Source organism: Rhizoctonia solani, chromosome 15, assembly GCF_016906535.1.
Source record: "Rhizoctonia solani chromosome 15, complete sequence".
Classification (NCBI taxonomy): domain Eukaryota; kingdom Fungi; phylum Basidiomycota; class Agaricomycetes; order Cantharellales; family Ceratobasidiaceae; genus Rhizoctonia; species Rhizoctonia solani.
Genome location: NC_057384.1, coordinates 1 through 18,977, shown reverse-complemented (window position 1 = coordinate 18,977; position 18,977 = coordinate 1). Strand labels below are relative to the sequence as shown.

The following is an 18,977-nucleotide window of genomic DNA, read 5'->3' as shown; positions in this document are numbered from 1 at the left end:
GCGCAGCCTGCAGCATGCTTCTTTTTCACATGTAGTCTTCTTTTCACACATGCACAGACCACATGTATTTAGTTAGTTTGTCTATATATACAGCAGGGAAATTGCTTGGAGACCCCAAGTCAATTTTACCTTGTCTCATATTCATTGAGGAGGATAAGCACCAGCCAGCTAAGTAGCCAGCCCCCAGCAGTATAAACCCTTACCCATTACTTTACTCATCACTCCTCCAGGGCTAAGCCCCCTCCATCAACAGTAGATACAAGCAGGACACCTTATGTGTTATAGAAACAGTAGTATAGGAAGTAGTATAGCCTTAGGTAGTAGTTTGCATTGTGTAGTACAGCCTTAAGCACCTGCCCACCAGCATGTACCCAACCTTACAGTTGGTGTACAACAATGTATAAGTTACACTTGCTTTGCTATTGAGTTATGGAAGCTGTCCATGGGAGGTGTGAACTTGAGTTTTGGCACTTCTTGGTCTTAAAATTACTACACATCTAAGTCTGCACCTCCCATGGACAGCTTCCATAACTCAATAGCAAAGCAAGTGTAACTTATACATTGTTGTACACCAACTGTAAGGTTGGGTACATGCTGGTGGGCAGGTGCTTAAGGCTGTACTACACAATGCAAACTACTACCTAAGGCTATACTACTTCCTATACTACTGTTTCTATAACACATAAGGTGTCCTGCTTGTATCTACTGTTGATGGAGGGGGCTTAGCCCTGGAGGAGTGATGAGTAAAGTAATGGGTAAGGGTTTATACTGCTGGGGGCTGGCTACTTAGCTGGCTGGTGCTTATCCTCCTCAATGAATATGAGACAAGGTAAAATTGACTTGGGGTCTCCAAGCAATTTCCCTGCTGTATATATAGACAAACTAACTAAATACATGTGGTCTGTGCATGTGTGAAAAGAAGACTACATGTGAAAAAGAAGCATGCTGCAGGCTGCGCAGAAGCATGGATTTCTCCTAAGCACCCTTGGCACAGCATCTTGGCCTGGCATCTTGGCATAATAAGCGCCAAGATCACGTGATTGAAAAACAATAGATATCAAGTCCATAAAAAAAGGTAAAAATAATAGAAAAATAAGGCAGTTCCAATGGTATATGTTTGGAGGTTGTAACATACATGATACTATTGCATAGTACTTTGGCAAATATACAGCACAAGTACAAATGGAAATTCTAATTAATAAGCCTGCGGACACACCTGCTTTAGCTTGCTGGCTACATGTTATATTCCAGAGATGCTAATGTTGGGTAAGCTCCACTGGTGTGGCAGTTAGGCCCACCTCTGTGCTCATGTGATTCTGTAATTATGTACCTTGGTTCAGATCCCTGCTCTTTATTTCTTTTATGTCTATTCCCTTATTTACATACTCCCTTTATTTCTCTCTACCTGAGTCCCCTGAGATTATATATGCTATAGAAATCATTTTATCTATTGTACTCTTTACTATTTCCTAGTTACATGGTGAGGACTGCCCTCTATCCTAGGTTGCACCAGCAAGTTGGAACTTCCCAGTGCTGGTGTTTGGCTATCAAGGGACAACCCCTTAAAACACACCCTGCTGCTCCCTTGCAGGGCTGGTTGCACTGAAAGGACATCCTCTGAACATCCTAATGTCCTCTGAACAACCAAACTGACTCTGACTAATGACACTTGAATCTAATTGTCCTAGACGTCTGTAAGGACATTGAGGGGGTTGGCACTTGCAGCCACAGTGTACTACAAGTAAGTTGCTTAAGGCAACAATGAGACTATCTACAGCAATGGCCAACTACACTACAACATCAAGACTGCTTATGGCAGCAAGGGACTATCTAAGTACAATGACAAAGCCACTTAAGGTGGTGACTAAGTAACTAAGTAACTATTTACCAGACCTAAGGTCCTTGTACAATTGGGGGATGCAACAAGAGGTAATGGACCTGGGTGTTACCATGGTTGGTTGGCCTCCTTATATATTCTAGGAGTTTACTAATTACAAATGTACAATGTCCAATACTGTATCAAATAAGAACCCCACTCTGACTGTGGTCTTACTCATGCATATGTGTCACTGACATGTCATGGTGACATCATTGGGTGGAGGTGGCTACATGTGCTTGTGTAAGTGCAGATGGGGACATGGCTTGGCACTTAGTGTATGATGCAAGTGCCAATGTCATGCAATCAAAAATATTGTCTGTTTGGCTTTGTTTAAATTCAAGAAAATGGGAATAAATTCTGTGGTATAGAGTGTGTCTACAACACTAATAGACTCAAAGGGTGCTAATGGATACTCCAACCAAAAATAGGCAAACAATTTTTTTTATAAAAGCTATACTAAACAGGACAGCTGCTAGGAGGTATCAAACCAAGAACCAACACAGTATCAGATACAGACTGGCCCAACAAGGGGACACCCAATAAGTGCAAGCTGTGAGACATCAGCATGGCATATCTGGAGTTTCTGAAGCAGACCTAACCAACAAAGGGACACCACTGGGGGGGGGGCATTTGGTTGGAGTCTGCAGGGTTGGAGTCTGCTTGACTGGGATTGAGGAATGCACAGCCATCTGCTTGGGCAATGTATACAAAGTCAAGGTGGGGGACTGCTTGGTCAAGACTTCTTGGACAGTAGGCTCATATGATAGGGTCATCTGGTTGATCAGGGTAGGCAAGCTTGGAGATGGTGTCATCAAGGATAGAGTGCAAGCAGGCAAGCAGGATGTGGAACAAGAAAATACTGTATGTTGTAGACACACTCAATACCACAGAATTTATTCCTGTTGTAGATACATGTATACCAAGGGAATTTATCCCTATTTTTTTGGATTTAAACAAAGTTAATTGGACTACATTTTCAATCACGTGACTTTGGTGCTTATATCACACAATAAGCACCAAGCCATGTCCCCTCCTGCACTTAATCAGCATACGTAGCCACCTCCACCATGACATCATCAATGACACATCAGTGACACATATGCATGAGTAAGGCCAACTGCAGAGCAGGGTTCTTATTTCATATACAGTACTTCTTTTCCCACACATGTGTAATTGTAATTACTATAGCTCTGGAATATATAAGGAGGTCAACCAACCATGGTAACACCCAGGTTGATTACCTCTTGTTGCTTCATCCACACTGTACAAGGCCTTAAGCCAGTAACTACTAGATCCCCACTTGTACTTGTTCCCTTAAGCAACTTACTCACTGTAGATACTTAGCTTGCCATTGCCCTTACAGCCTTGGTCACTGTACTTAGGTAGTTTGTTGTTGTAGGTAGCTTCCACACTGCCTTAAGCAGTTAGTCTCTATTCCATATGGCCACAAGTGCCTGCTACCTAGATGACCCTCAAGGATGTCTAGGACAATTCCAATTTTCTCAAATTTAAACCAAGTAGAATGGACAACATTTTCAATCATGTGACTTTGGCACTTATGCCATACCCTAAGTGCCTTGCCACATCCCCCTCCATGCTTAGTCAGCAACATAACCACCTCCACCTTGATGACATCATAGGTGACATGTATGCATGAGTAAGGCTGTGTTGTACACCACTGTAAGGTGGGTACACACTAGAGGCAGATGCTTAGGGCTGTATCTAATACAAGGTAATCCTGACTAATCTACAGTACTAGGCTATACTACTGAACTAAAGACTGCTTAGGGTGGTGACTATCTATCTACTGTTGGTGAGGAGGGGCCTTAGGCCTGGGAGGAGTGGTGAGATTAGCTGATCTACTGAGACCTGTCTTCTGATGGGAGACAAGGTAAAATTGACTTGGGGTCTCCAAGCAATTTTCCTGCTGTATATATAACAAACAAACTATCTACAAGGCGGTCTGTGCATGTGAGAAAAGAAGAATCTATGTGAAAAGAGAAGCATGCTGCAGGCTGTGCAGAAGCATGGATTACTCCTAAGTGCCCTTGGCATGGCATCTTGGTTCAGCATCTCAGCATAAATAAGTGCCAAGATCACATGATCAAAAAACTAAAGATATTGAGTCTGTAAAAAATACTAGAAATAATAGAAAAATTGTCCAATTTCAGTGGTATAAGTCAAGGGAGTGTAACAGGCTGCCAATGGAGTGGGTTTTGTATTTGATACAGTATTCAATATCATGTATTTGTAATTAGTCTTCTTGAAGAATATATGAGGGCAATTGACCATGGTTATCCCCAGGTCAATTACCTCTTGTTGCACTTCACATTGTACACAGGGCCATACAGCCTGGATTTCCACTTAGATACTTAGATACATAGCCTACACCACCTTAAGCAGCTCCCTCACTGTACTTAGCTAGCTTGCCATTTCCCTTATGGCCTTGGACATTGTAGTACCATAGTTTGTCATTGTAGGTAGTATCCCCCACTGCCTTAAGTGGTTCTATCTTTGTACCCAATAGCTGCAAGCACCTGCTGCCTCAATGCCCCTTGTCATAGACACACATATACCAAGGGAATTTATTCCCATTTTCTCAAATTTAAACAAAGATAAATGGAGGACATTTTCAATCACATGACTTTGGTGCTTATATCATACACTAAGTGCCAAGCCACATCCCCACCTGCACTTACTCAGCATATGTAGCCACCTCCACCTGATGACATCATTATGACACGTCAGTGACATGTAGGCATGAGTAAGGCCACAGTTGGAGTGGGGTTCTTATTTGTTATGGTTTTGGATATATGTATTTGTAAATAGACAACTCCCTGTAATATATAAGGAGACCAATTGACCATGGTAACACCCAGGTCAATTACCTCTTGTTGCATCCCCTTATTGTACACAGGGCCTTACAGTCTGGGTTAGCTACTAAGTTACTAAGTACCATTGTTGTTGCCTTAAGCAACTTGCTCACTGTACATACATAGTTGGCCAATGCCTGTAGGGCTTTTGTTGTAGACACACATATACTGTTGTACACCACTGTAATGTGGGTACTTGCTAGTGGGTTGGGCGCTTAGGGCCATACTACTACAGACAAAGCTAATCTAACTAACTACTAAGGCTATACTAATGCCGCTATAAGGCAGACTTCTACTGGATTCCAATGACAAGGGGGCCTTAGGCCTGGAGGTGTGGTAAGTAAGGTAGGGGGTTAACGTCTGGGAACTATTGGGGGCCGGCTACTTAGCTGGCTGACTAATCCTCCTCAATGAGTATGAGACAAGGTAAAATTGACTTGGTGTTTCCAAGCAATCTTCCTGCTGTTTATATAGACAAAAGGGGCGCTATCTACATGGTCTGTGCACATGAGAAAGAAAGTACATAATGGAAATAAGAAGTGTGCTGCAGGCTGTGCAGAAGCGTGGATTTCTCCTAAGCGCCCTTGGCATGGCATCTTGGTGCAGCATCTCAGCATGATAAGCGCCAAGATCATGTGATTGAAAAATACAAGATAAAGAGTTCGTAAAAAATAGTAAAAATATCAGAAAAATCGTCCAAATCCAGTGGTATAGGTAAGGAGGTTGTAACATATACCAAGGGAATTTATTCCCATTTTCTCAAATTTAAACAAAGGCAATTTGACTACATTTTCAATCACATGACATTGGCGCTTATATCATACGCTAAGCGCCAAGCCACACCCCCATCTGCGCTTACTTCATCATATGTAGCCACCTCCACCTATGACGTCATCATGACAAGTCAGTGACACATATGCATGAGTAAGGCCAACTGCAGAGTGGGGTTCTTATTGGATTAGATATTTGATATAATGTATTTGTAAATAGCTTGCTTGTAGAATATATAAGGAGGCCAACCAACCATGGTAACACCCAGGTCAATTACCTCTTGTCACCCATCATCACTGTACAAGGCCTTACAGCCAGATTCACCAAGTAGATACAATGCCTTAAGCGTTGCCTTTGCTGTACTTACATAGCTTGCCATTGCCCATAAGGCCTTGGTCATCATTAGTTAAGTAGTTAGACATTGTAGGGTAGACACTGCTGCCTTAAGCGGTTATTACTTGTATTCCACACAGCCACAAGTGCCTGCACCCTTGATGTCCTTACAGATGTCCAGGACAGCTTTGGTCATTGTAGTTAGGAGTCTTGTTGTTGTAGGTAGAACCCCTGCCACCTTATGTGGTTTCATTTGTATTCCCACATGGCCGTAAGTGCCAGCTACCTCAATGTCCTTACAGATGTCTAGGACAGTGTGTGAGAGACATGTGCTTGGAAGGAGGCAACAACAACTTGTAGACCTGTGGCTCCAAGACAAAAGAAACCATAGGCAAGAAGGACTGGTTGACAGTCAAGGAAGAACAAAGAGTAGAGACATGTTAGGTGTAGGGAGGCAACAGCTTGATAGGCTGCAGTACAGCATGGGCTCCTCAACAACATCCTTGATATATTCTTCAACAGTCTCCTTGGTCATTTCTTCAGATGGTGTCATAAACAGAGGAAAATAGAACTAGCTGGAATTGAACCAGCTTGACCACTAAGCCATAGAGCCCTATTATTCCTCTGCTGACAACCCATGATTACACCTGCTACCCCCCAAATTTGGGCTTGGGCCAGCATGCAACCACTTGTACTGGTCATGTGACCATGTCCAGGACAACTTGGCTGTCTTGCGCCATCCAATCTTGCTTTGGGGCTTGTACATTCCAACACCTTCAACCAACTTCCACTCCTCAGCTTTTTGATACCCAGCCAAGCCTGCTGGACAACCTTTATGTCCTTTTGTCTTTGGTTTGCAACTGGTTTCACTATGCCCAACTGGTTTGGATCTTTTATCCTTGCTGTTGCCATTGCCATTGCCGTTGCCATTGCTGTTGCCTTCATCCTGATATTCATCCTCACCCTTGCCCTTGCCCTTGCCCTTGCCCTTGCTCTTGCCCTTGTCCACATGTTTGCCTTCACCCCCACCCCCACCTTTGCCCTTGCCCTTGGCCACGCCCTTGCCTTTGTCTTTGTCCTCTCTGTTACCCTTGTACCTATCCTTGTCTTCCCCTTTGTCCTCTCCCTTCTTGCCTTCAAGACAAACATTTAAAAGGATTTAGCGTTGGCTAATGACAAGATGTAAGTCATATTTACCTTGTTTAGACAATGCTGAAACCAGTTCAGCAATGTCTGGTAAAGGGCTTTCAGTCCCAGTGTTGCGGCATGTGATTTGGGAAACAGGCTTGCGTAGTTGTAGGGTAAGACATTTGCGTTTGGGTTGATCAAGTTGGGGAGTGTTATGGAATGACTAATTTAGACATATGCGCCCCTAATTGCCAATAGTGAATAGTGCGAACTGTAGTAATCATACTTGCTCTATCCAAATATGGGCATAGGCATTACTATATTTGGAAACTGACAGTGTTACAAGACCTTTTATACTTTATTTCCTCATTGCGCTTGCATATATACACATCTAATCATGCGGAATGATTATACTATTATTTCTATGATTTATAGCATTTTTTGTATTATACATTTATATGTAGGAACGGTACTTACAGACCATAGAACAAGTGCAAGTAAGCATGCAAGCGCTGGCACTTAGTCATTGCAAATAAGCGCCAAAGGTCGGCGGGGCGCGCCGACGCCGATATCTCGTCGGGAAATAGGCATATTACTATGCGGACAAATACCAATAGGTTGGAGGCTCCAGCATCTCAGTTCCCAAAAAGGAATCGTCTGATTCTGAGCCAAATTGATGGAGATACTAACCATTTAAGTTTCTAGCTTTTTCTATGAGATCCTACCTTGCCTCAAGGTTATTTTTAGCATTCACACTAATGTAATTTAGTCATGTATGCTCTAGAACATTCTGTAAATAGCCTTGGGTCTATCCCACTAGGACTTATTGGGACTAATTGGTCTTTATGTATCAAATAGCTCAGACTGTACCTCTCATGTAACTTCCTCTTTTGTACATCATGTATATAGTTATTTGTTCTCCCTCTGGGGTATATAAAGCCCTTGTGGGAGACCCTTTGAATACATCTTCTTTTCATCCCATTCCCACCCCTTGTGTGAACTTGAAGATCTATTAGATCTTCTTAACTTAGTTTAGAGTGTCTTATTTTGCTTTCTTAGCCTCTTAAGCTCACTGAACTTAACCTGTAAGGTATCTTGGCGCATATAGCCTCTAGCAAGGTCCCAACAGATACTGGGTAGCTAGGAAAGGCTCTAGGGCAACCCTGAACCTCTTGAGTAAGTCAGTTGGGAGAGTTTAAGGCCTTGAGAGCAGCATATACACCTTAACTGAGTGCAATCTCAGTCAAATAAATTACTAACAAATCCAGATAAATTGTAGTAGGTAACTAAGACTCAATACTAGCTTTAATACTATAGGTATAAGCATAACCAACCACCTGCATCTGCAGTAATTGCTTGATTACTTGTTAAGTGTAGGGATCACCCTGATTACTAACCTTATTTACCCTTATATAGCTAGTCTATTGCCTTTTATATCCATAGATAACTGATCTATTAATAACTTTATTATATTCTGTATATAATTACATAGTCATAAAACCCTACTCTATAACAGGGAGTTGGATTGGCTGACTTGGGGGGTTTATTGGGTTTTGGCTTTGGTTTAGGAGGCATGGTAGATAAATGTATAGATAGATGAACCAAATATCAATGAAGAAGTGCAAATACTTAGATGTGGGTTGTCTTGCAGCCCTCAGAGTTTATATGCACAGAACTGCACTGTGTCTCAAAAACGTTCTGGCAGCTTTAGGCATTGCTTGTGCTATGTTGCATGCACTTGGACCATGAGTTGGCAGCAACAGGAGCAACCCACCTTGGGTATCTGGCAGTGTTTGAACTTTTACATTGTTTTACTACGGTTGTGCCATGGTTGATATGGATGCAAACCAAGTGACGCACTAATAGGTACGTCAAACATGGATGGCAATACAACAACAATTTGGGTACAGGTCCTTGCAGTTATCTAATAGCTATAGAATTCCGCTTGCAATGTGCATTAGGCTGCTGAATAGCATATATTCTTGTGCTCATGTACTGTCCAGGATATGAGTGCAGTCACCTCAAGTGTATGCGCGCACTCAGCAGACACCAATACAGTTGCAAATTATTTTAAAATGTATCTAAATGTTTAGAAAGGGGGTTGCCCTCTCTCTCTAAATGCCAATACAATCTAGAATTTAGAATTCCTCTGAGCAACGGCACCAGCGGATGCAACAGTATTTCATATGTTTCAAGGGTCTTATACTTACATCCGAGCATTCTAGAACGCCCCCAGTTCTAGATCGCGTTCTAAATACTAAATTTTGCCTTACGGGGAGTCACCCATTATCGAAGCCGGCGTGCTCGTGCACCGAGAATCTCACATAAGTAGTGGTCTGACATCTGACTAAGGCTGACATTTGTAACGCAAAAACAATACACAGGAAATGTTTTGGGAAGCGTCAGGCACGTGCGGCGGTGTACGCGTGAGCATCAGTCAGCATGACGCTTGCAGGAGCCATAAACCCAAATGAAGGTTTGTGGCATGTAGATCAATCGATCGCGGTTTGCATCGGTACGTGGAGTACAGTCGGATGAAACCGTTGGATTTACGCCTGCTTATGGACGGGTTTACGACCCCCCACTTTGCAGTGTGTCCGAGGCATAGGTGTGGATTACCAAGTCTTGGAGCCGCGTTCAAAATATATTTAAAATTCATTCAAAATGGTGGGTTTCAAAACCATTTCGGAACCCGGATTAAGAGCCGGACCTTACAGCGTGATGAAAAGAAGCGCACATTAATCACTAACTACGGCACTGCATGCCGTGACGCGTGATTTGTATTTGACGGATACGGTGTGTATGATTAAAATAATGCTATCCTTATTCGAGTTCTGTATATCAATGCTACGCTGTCAAAACATCCATGACTTTCACAAACGTAATATAACCATCCAAAGTCTCCTTGTCCGACTCTACATTACCCAAGTAAGGATCAACTGCTGCTCTGCCTCGCACAAAAAGACCATGGATTCTGTTTATCCAGGTTCGCCGCAGCGGCTCCAACCAGTCTATCAGTGACAATCCGCCAATCCTATCACCTGTACCGACCGCCAGAAAAGAGTCTTTCTTTTCACGCATGGCCGCAATTGAATGCACGGTATCCCAGCCGCAGTGATCCTTGACGCATATCCATATCAACACGTAATAAAAGGACTCTAAATCGTGGCGGTACAAATGGGGTGGCAGGCACTCCGCCAATAGGTCTGTAGCCATAAAAGGCAGCGTCCCTGTCCGATGGTTAGACGATGGCGAGGCTAGCATTTCTACGGATTTGCCCAGGTCCACATCAATCAAGTAAGGCTCATCGCCAAGGGGATCATACATCATGTTTCCAACGGAAATGTCACAATGCAATATTCCAGTCTCGTAGAGTTTGTGGTGCGCTATTTGGTGATAAATCAATACAGAATAGCAATGCTGAAGAGTAGTTCTCACCAATAACTAGCTTTCGGAAACTACGCTTGAAAGTTTCCAAGTCAGCGATGGACGTCAGTGGAGAGCACACGGGTGACAGGACCAGGACGCGAAATTCCCGAAGTTCAAAATGATTGACCATAGCTACAAATTCGGGTCCAAATCCATTGAGCGTATCACCCCAGGTAGCTGATGCCACCACCTTTATAATATTTGGGATATCCTGAGCCTTTCCGAGTAGCTCAGCCTCGGACTCACGCACTTTTGGTGGGCAGTTGAACTTGATTACGACTTTTACTTGCGATTTCCCCACCGCCCGAAGTGTGCACGTTCCGCGTCCAAGAAGAGATCGAGCCCGAAACAGGGCTTTATCAATCGTATACTCTTGGTCCCCAATCATGACAAGACATTCCTGGGGGCGAATGGTGACATTCCCTGAATTGTCAATAAAGTGCGAATCGAATCCAAGGGCCTTCAAATCTGTTGTCCACAAAGCCGCGAATACGACCGTCAACTTGACTGGGTCGGAGCGGATATCAAAAGCTCGACTGACTACAATAAAGCTTCTCGAATGAAAAACCAGCTGTAGTCGCCACTCGGAGAGCAAAACTCCAATAGTATGACGGCAATGGGGCTGAGCGCTGATTGTTTCCAGGCAATAGCTTAGTAGTTGTTCCAATGGATCGTCACTGTCTCTACCTGGTGTCAATCCAGCAACTTCGCTGTTCGATTGCCTGGATTGGCTGGTGCTTTGCGACGGCTTTGACTGATCTACGGGTGAGTACTTGCGTTTCATGGGATTATAATACTCACCCTTTTCCTCGGCGGCTCTCCAAGTTGGTCCTGAGCCCCACGCTTGTTGCTGTGCTTCACCTCCCAACAAACCAGTACGTCCTTCCAGCTAGGCGTTCCATTGGGCATCGTTCCAGACACACCAGTAATATCTGGCTTACAAAAAGCAGGTGAATCAAGTAGGTATTTTTGCGAAGTACCCCTAAATGCAAGGTTGGTTTTGCTTTGGAGGTCAAACAGAGGACCAATTTGTGTGCTGATCGAGTCGTAGAGATCAATTAACGGTGCGTAAAGTGCAGCTTCATTACCAAGAGGGACGTCTTTAATTCTGTCCATGATTGGGCCCCACCGACCAGCTGATTCAAAGGCATTGCGATCTAGGCCTTCTTCGATTGCCTGATAATGACTGTTGGGAAATTTGCACACTTCACAAATAAACAGTCGAAAGTCCATGCCGCGAGCTATGTTACCAGTTATTTCACCTCTAAGAAGAGGGGCCTCGGATTGCCTATCTGTTCTTGTTGATGTACTGACGCGAACAACGTGATGGGTGCTGCTAGACCCAGCTAGTCGAGCAAAACGGACGTCAGAATCGGGACAAAGATTTATGCTCATATTCCATACTTGGAGCAGACATGAGCCTTCCAAGTAAGTTTTGTGTTTGGAATCAATCAGAGTATTGATTTGCAAGACCTTGTTGCACGAAAAAAAATGAAGAGACTACAAAGACTAAGCCATTGGCAACCAACATGGGTAAGCGCCAGAGTGAAAAGCACAGCCACTGATCAACTTCACGCCTGCTTGGCAGCTGAGAAATTGTTGCAGCCCAGCACCACTGTCTCTTACAATCGTTCGCAAGCAGGGTGGCAGTTATTCGGTCACAGCTCGGGCAATTCATTTTCCCTCACCCACCTAGAGTTTCTGAGCCAACACAAGCAACGTTCTTGACTCAGGGTCAGTGGTTAAACGCACCTTAATTAATGTACTCACCAGCACAACGGTTTCGTCCCACTGATATCGTCCGAGGGTCCCTACTCCTTATACCCTCAGACTCAAAGATTCGCATCTCCGACTTTATCAAGATCTCAGACGTCCTCGCCGTTGAAACCCAGTGCCAACCCGGAGTCTGGACTCTTGAAGCCAAGAGTGTCGCTACCCTCTCCGATCCTACTTCTAATGATGAGATAGCCCCTGACGATGCACCTGAACCTGGTCCACTCTTTTGAAAAGATTCAGAATATTTTAGCAAACTTCAAGCATCTCATGATGCAAACAAGAGCAAGGCGGTCACCACCCGAGCGCCATGTCGACTCTGAAAATTACGCTAACGAGCACGTTTAGAGGCAAAGCCCGGCCCCAGCGGTACGGCGAGGGACCACGGGTTTACAAAATCTGTGAGTACCGGGTTGTTTATCCGATTGTTTCGAGTCTCCACCCTAATTTAAGTTCCCATACGTTCGCATTGCCCCTGATATACGATGGATATCCCATCTCATATTTTCATTCTATTCGTCCTCATACGGTACGAGCTTTACTTCATCCATTTATCCATTCTCCAATCCGTTGTTTAATATGCGTTTTTGCGAGATTATTGCTCAGCATTACTCTTGGCAATTTCACTCTCCCGTTTCAAAAACCGGCATCATGCCGACTTCCTTTCTCTTTGTACTTTTTGTTCATTCTAGCGGCAATACTTGTTTTATGAATTCCACGCTCCAGTGCCTGACCCATATTCCCGAACTCGAGGAATACTTCCTTTCCGGTCTTTATAAACAAGGGCTGAACTACGATAACCCTCTCGACATGCAGGGTCAGATCACTAACGTCTTTGGCGCCCTTATCCACCACCTATATCCATCCCCCAACTCATCCGCCGAGCCTGCGACAAAGAGCTATAGGTGGGGCAACTCCACAAACTCGTATGCGCCAAGAGAGTTCAAACATACCTTGGGAAAATTCGCTCCTGCGTTTTCAGGCTATCAACAGCATGATACCCGACAGTTTCTCGGGTTCTTGTTGGACGGATTGCAGACTTGAATCGAGTGCTCAAGAACCCATACCTCGAGAAACCCGAATAGCCAGAGGAAGGTGGTGACCAAAAGGCGGTTGCAAAGGGGACCTGGGAAGGGCACAAGAAGCGAAACGATAGCATAATCGTTGATCTCTTTCAGGGTATGTACAAGAGCACGCTTGTATGCTCCAAATGTAGCAAAGTGAGTTTAACCCTTTTACCTCGCGTGGTTTGTTCTTGCATCAGGCCGGACAATGACTCGTGCATGTCTCGGTTGAAAGTACTCGTTGCATTCCTCGTACAGATCTCAATCACATTCGATCCCTTTATGTATCTTACACTTCCTCTGCCTGTCACGAAAACATGGCGGCACATCATTCACTGGGTTCCTTGGGATACGAGAAAACGTACGCTGGCTGTCGAAATCGAGGTTCCGAAGGACTCGAGCTATGGATATCTGAAGAAGCTGTTCGCCAAATGGTTCGGGGTCGAGGCGGAAAATGTGAGTACTCCTGGTCTTTTTCCCGCCCGAGCTGCGTTCCTCTTCTGCCTCAATCTGTGCCGTGGATACCTCTTTCCCAGCTCAGATTTGTTTCTTTATGCGTTCATCCAATGGTACAGTTACGAATTCTTTACCCGCCCTCGAAGCTGCCCTATCACACCTCGCTTTCCAAGCGCCTCTCTGACTCGTATATCGCATTTCCTTTCCGCCTCGGCCATCCGTACGCTGTATGCGTCAAATCGACCCTTTTTATCACTAGATTCTATCACCTCCGGAGCAGGGCTCTATCTCCTGCGTGTTATCTAATCAAAGATTCACGCATCTAGCGCATGATTTCGCGTACGCTGGACCATGCACGCCACCCTGGCGGTGCCATCTGCCCACTCGGCTATTTTGATCTGTTGCAATCATTTACCCGCGAACTCGGTTTATGTTTATTCAACTGAGCACTTTTCTTATTCAATAAAATTTTGCTTTGGCATAATTACTGATTAGTTTTGTTTTGCTCACTCGTTCGTAGCTCCTTGCGGCGGAAGTATGGTCGCATAAGTTCTACAAGTTTTACGACGACTATATGAATTTGACCGAACTCGCCGAGAAAGATACCCTAGTCGTATATGAACTTCCCGTTCCCGTGTAATCTATCGCCAAACCTCCTCCTCAGACGTCCTCCTTTACGTTTGGCGCCAAACCGAAACTACCTCCCAAAACCGACCCGAACGCCCCATCCCTTCTACCTATATTCCACATCTCCGAGGCTCAACGCAGTACAGCGTTTGGCGTACCGTTCTTTGTGTTACTCACCCCTGCTGAAGCCAGTTCGCGCGAGGAGATCTACCGAGCTGTGGTTGAACGGTGCGAAAGATGGACAAAGAATAAGAGCAATTTGTGGAAATATCGTGGCCCTAGGTTGTTCCTTAGCGAGGACGAAGATGGTGAAGGGGAGTTGGTTGAATAAATACCTCCCGAGGCGGACGAGGCGGACGAGGCGGACGAGGCGGACGAAGCTGTGACGGAGATCAGGCCAGAAGCCAACTAGATGAAGGTCGAGGTGGTTCGAGATGTGGAGATGCAACCTGCCTAGGAAATCGTGGCCAAGGAGGAAGCGTCTACGGAGCCCGCTCAGGATGACGGAAAACTCGCACCTCCTGCTGACCCGCAAGGGGAAGAGGACTTCGAGGTGATCGGTCCGCAAACCGAATTATTCGAGCTACGACTATTTAACTCGGTAACAGCGACTGGGATCGAAACAGGGTTCAATATGAATGCTTCTTCCGTTCGATGGGTCGACTGGAATACGCGTGAGCAGGCGGCAAAACCGGACCCAACTCTATCTGACCCCGAGAGCGAGGATGGCAGCGCAGTAATTGTCGAGAAGCTGTCTCAACCCACGCCGCTGGTCAAGCCCACTGACGCTCTTGTATGCCAGTGGTCATCGCCAATGCAGACACATTTCTTTGGCTCCGAGTCTTCGCTTTTCGACGAGTGGGAGGAGTTTATACACCCAGAAGTCCAGGCGGCGCGGGATGCACAAATCAAATCTCGTTCAGGCAGGCGTTCTATCGATCTCGAAGATTGTCTCGACGAACTCACGAAGGAAGAGCAACTTGGCGAGGAAGACCTCTGGTATTTTCCTAGGTGCAAAAAGCATCAGCAAGCAACCAAGAGATTCGAGCTCTGGTCCGTACCCGATATACTTGTCGTCCACCTCAAACGTTTCTCCAATGCCCGAGCCATGCGAGACAAGATCGATGCTCTCGTTGAGTTCCCGATCTCTGGACTTGATCTGAGTTCACGAGTTGGAGAGACCGGTCAATCGGATGAATGCGTGTATGACTTGTTTGCGGTTGATGAACATATGGGCGGTCTTGGTGGAGGTCACTATCGGGCATATGCGAAGAACTTGTCCGATGGCGAATGGTATCACTTTGACGACAGTTATGTCAGCAAGTCGAGCGCTGAAGACTCGGTCGTAAGTCCCTCACCCCCAATTGGATCAAAGTGCTCTTACGCTCAGCCTAGAATGCTAACGCATATTTGTTGTTCTACCGAAGACGCTCGTCAGATTCCAAGGCTGTGATCAAGAAGGTTCGTGCACGAGTTGACTCGAATCAGGAACCTGACTCCCAAAAGTCTATTGACATGGGAGGGCAGTCTGTCGTGCGCGTACCAGACGAAGCGGATCCCCCACCGTTCGAACTCTCAGACCTTGATGTTCTCGTTCCTCCATCTGCTTACGACCTACCCGAGTCTCAGGCTTCCTATGATCTCCCAGGGCCATACAGATCCAACCCTGGCGGCTCCGACGACGACCCCACCTTCACCACGCCATCACCAGTGACCACCGGCTCCGCTGGCGCCGAGTACGATTCACTTGAAGAGAAAGACCAAGATGGTGTAGAGAGGCTAGGGGGGGTCGCGGTCGAGGTTACGACCACCACGACCACGGAGAAGAAAGAGTTATAGACACCCAGATAGATTTTGGTGCTATATTTTTTACATACATAATATATTTAATTTGAATGATCTTTTTCCATATAAACATGACATGCATACCGAGTGGGAAGTTGAAAGCTATAGTAAGCGTTGCAAATTTGCATTGAAAATGTTCTGAGTAGAGTTGGCGTGGTACCCAGACCTACTTTCGGGAAAAGACAATAAGCCTGAGTCAACCTGTGACGGCGGGCAATTATAGTAATATTAGAACCCATACGCCACTAGATATATGCCAATGTTTGCGAACCACTTAAATGTTGAATGTAACTTTTCTAATGAGCGGTTTAGTATGTACAACAAGACATTCAAGGAGGCATTATTGATCATCTATGAGCCTCATGACGCAGGGAACAAAGGGCCACGACATAACCCAGTAGTTAGTATCCCTCATAAACTTATTGACAGTGATCTTAAGCTCTTTCACACGTACGGCCTATTCGTGTTTGTTGCAATAATGTGGTGTAACTTTGGTGAGGGTCTCTATAAATTTGTTCATTATTGAGCAGTTACAAAGACAGTGAATGGGGGTTTGGGCACTATCGCCGTAGGAGCATTGAGGGTAGATGTGAGGGTGGACTCTACGGGGCTCCAAAAACCCTGGAGCACTCTGGAGTGTTCCAGTTTTGGGAACCTCCTCTTTAGGACCCGACGGACCCGGATTGGTTGGCGAGCACTTGAAAACACTCCACGAGCATCTCCAAGCGTTCCCGAGATTTTCGGGGCCTCGTAGAGGAATCGAGTAAGTCACATGATGGAGATTTTTTTTTTTGATACACGTCCATATATGGACAATACGGGAGCTACATGCGAACTAGGCAAACCGCTCACAAACACGACCGAACCGTAAAAGCTACAAGAGGAAAACACATCAGCAGAACCAAAAGGAGAACAAACACGAGAGTAGCACGGTCAGAGAAAGAGGAAATCGTCGCGCGGCGACATACATGTGGCTTAAGGCCTAACTCAGGGTAGTGGCCGTAAGGGCGGGAATGGTGTGGCGGCCGTAAGGGCGTATATACTACATAGTTTGAGCGGTTGCCTGCGGGCCTCCTTGTCTTCGGCCTATGCCCGTTCTGGCAATGAACTTTGCTACTGCTTCGAGACCTGCAAGGGAGCCAAACAGTGTGGGATCGTTAATGTTGGTGGAAAACTCACTAAGTATCCCCTGTGTCCCGCTGTAGCGGGACAGGAGGTGGTTTAATGGAATATGGTCTTGTTCGACTCCCCGCAGGCGCATCTGGGATCGACGTTATGGTTGAATTGGGCGTGGTATTTGCCGTAGTGTCCATGTCCTGTTAGGTATTGGACGACGCGGCACTCGAGGTCCCTGCCCAAGTTGCTGGAGTTGAAGATCGGGTGTAGTTTGAGAGCAGGTGGGCAGGGGATGTAGTACTTTGAGTTGACTCTGGACTCAGGGTGTTCGTGCCATATTTTCTTCCATGAGCGTGCGGTCTTCGGGGTTGCCTGTTCTCTCGCCCATGTAACAGTGCGATTGAAGATGGGGGTTGGAACAGCTCTAGCTCCTTCGTTAGCCAGTCGGTCTGCCATTTCATTGCCTTCAACTCTGTTGTGCCCTCACATGATGGAGACGAATTTTTATTCACTTCATGTCAACAAAGACGACCCTCACCGTTTTCACCACTGCGTCTTCTGTATGTAAGACACCAGAAAGGTTCAAGGTTATTACAAAGTAGTAGGTTGGTGGTAGGTTGAACCAAGCTACACTGCAGGGTGGCCCAAGCTACACTGCAGGGTGAACTGTGAGATGGCACAGGGTGGGAACCAGGTGGACACAACCCACATATGGTGTTAGGGTGGATTACAGGGAAAGCATCAGCCCTCCTACAAAAAGTTGCGTACTTTACACACAGCAATACCACCATCCCCTAAATGAGGGTGAGTCATGTGACAACTGACCACCCATCCCACACAGAATTGCGTACAACATGCAGAAGTATAGCACCATGGTCAATGTTAGGGTGAGTCACATGATCAATGATTACTCCTTGTACTCACAGTTGCGTACCAAGTACGCAGCTATATGACCCACAATCATGTTAGGGTGAGTCACATGACCACCCATCACTCTACTCATGCAGAGTTGCGTACTTGGTACGCAACTATATCACACACAATTGTGTTAGGGTGAGTCACATGACCACCCACCGCTCTACTCATGCGGGGTTGCGTATGCAACTATATTGCACACAGTTATGTTAGGGTGAGTCACATGACCACCCACCACTCTACTTGTGCAGAGTTGCGTACCAAGTACGCAACTATACTATCACTAGTCAGCTGATTACGGACTTTTGGTATACCCACAATTAATCAGTAACAAGTGATCCACGCATGTAGAAACTTTGTAGATACATTGTTCAGCCCTTCCTCGATCGTATAGTATTTATGTCTTATTTTTAACTATCCATGATAACCAGCCACAGCCTTGCCGATGGCTGTTGCCCAAATTAAGTTGATTACCGACCCTGAGATCAGCTTTCTCATCATTAGTCACAAAGCACAGCCACAGGCTTCCAAATCTAGTTCGCATAGGTACATTCCGCTTGCAAGCCATTCTGAACGCTGTGGTGCATTATTGGGCTCCGTAAGCCTCGCTATTCAAGTTCAATGGTCCTGGACCTTCAAAGCGCGTGTTTCTAAAAGTAGAATGATAGTTAGAGTGTTATTTTTAAGGCTAGGTTAGGTTAGGTTAGGTTAGGTTAGGTTAGGTTAGGTTAGGTTAGGTTAGGTTAGGTTAGGTTAGGTTAGGTTAGG

The 18,977-nt window shown here is 45.5% G+C and overlaps 5 protein-coding genes across 5 annotated transcripts; 2 read left to right on the top strand and 3 right to left on the bottom strand.

The window, feature by feature from the left end:
- Nucleotides 1-6,472: 6,472 nt before the first annotated feature.
- On the bottom strand, nucleotides 6,473-7,268 carry RhiXN_11849 (uncharacterized protein; the record flags this gene model as incomplete). The annotated part of the gene is made up of 3 exons (XM_043331664.1): nucleotides 6,473-6,990; nucleotides 7,054-7,207; nucleotides 7,257-7,268. 3 exons carry the CDS (start codon nucleotides 7,266-7,268, stop codon nucleotides 6,473-6,475), a joined length of 684 nt encoding a protein of 227 aa, XP_043186425.1.
- A 2,563-nt stretch (nucleotides 7,269-9,831) lies between these two features.
- Nucleotides 9,832-11,529, bottom strand: RhiXN_11848 (kinase domain protein; the record flags this gene model as incomplete). The annotated part of the gene is made up of 3 exons (XM_043331663.1): nucleotides 9,832-10,370; nucleotides 10,423-11,167; nucleotides 11,215-11,529. 3 exons carry the CDS (start codon nucleotides 11,527-11,529, stop codon nucleotides 9,832-9,834), a joined length of 1,599 nt encoding a protein of 532 aa, XP_043186424.1.
- A 644-nt stretch (nucleotides 11,530-12,173) lies between these two features.
- RhiXN_11847 (ubiquitin carboxyl-terminal hydrolase) lies at nucleotides 12,174-13,230 on the top strand (the record flags this gene model as incomplete). Its single annotated transcript, XM_043331662.1, has 3 exons — nucleotides 12,174-12,405; nucleotides 12,535-12,587; nucleotides 12,640-13,230. 3 exons carry the CDS (start codon nucleotides 12,174-12,176, stop codon nucleotides 13,228-13,230), a joined length of 876 nt encoding a protein of 291 aa, XP_043186423.1.
- A 239-nt stretch (nucleotides 13,231-13,469) lies between these two features.
- RhiXN_11846 (ubiquitin carboxyl-terminal hydrolase) lies at nucleotides 13,470-16,172 on the top strand (the record flags this gene model as incomplete). The annotated part of the gene is made up of 8 exons (XM_043331661.1): nucleotides 13,470-13,706; nucleotides 13,826-13,933; nucleotides 14,227-14,319; nucleotides 14,371-14,561; nucleotides 14,616-14,655; nucleotides 14,677-14,715; nucleotides 14,791-15,678; nucleotides 15,729-16,172. 8 exons carry the CDS (start codon nucleotides 13,470-13,472, stop codon nucleotides 16,170-16,172), a joined length of 2,040 nt encoding a protein of 679 aa, XP_043186422.1.
- Nucleotides 16,173-17,399: 1,227 nt separating this feature from the next.
- RhiXN_11845 (Reverse transcriptase from mobile element jockey protein) lies at nucleotides 17,400-17,750 on the bottom strand (the record flags this gene model as incomplete). The annotated part of the gene is made up of 1 exon (XM_043331660.1): nucleotides 17,400-17,750. One exon carries the CDS (start codon nucleotides 17,748-17,750, stop codon nucleotides 17,400-17,402), a length of 351 nt encoding a protein of 116 aa, XP_043186421.1.
- Nucleotides 17,751-18,977: the final 1,227 nt, after the last annotated feature.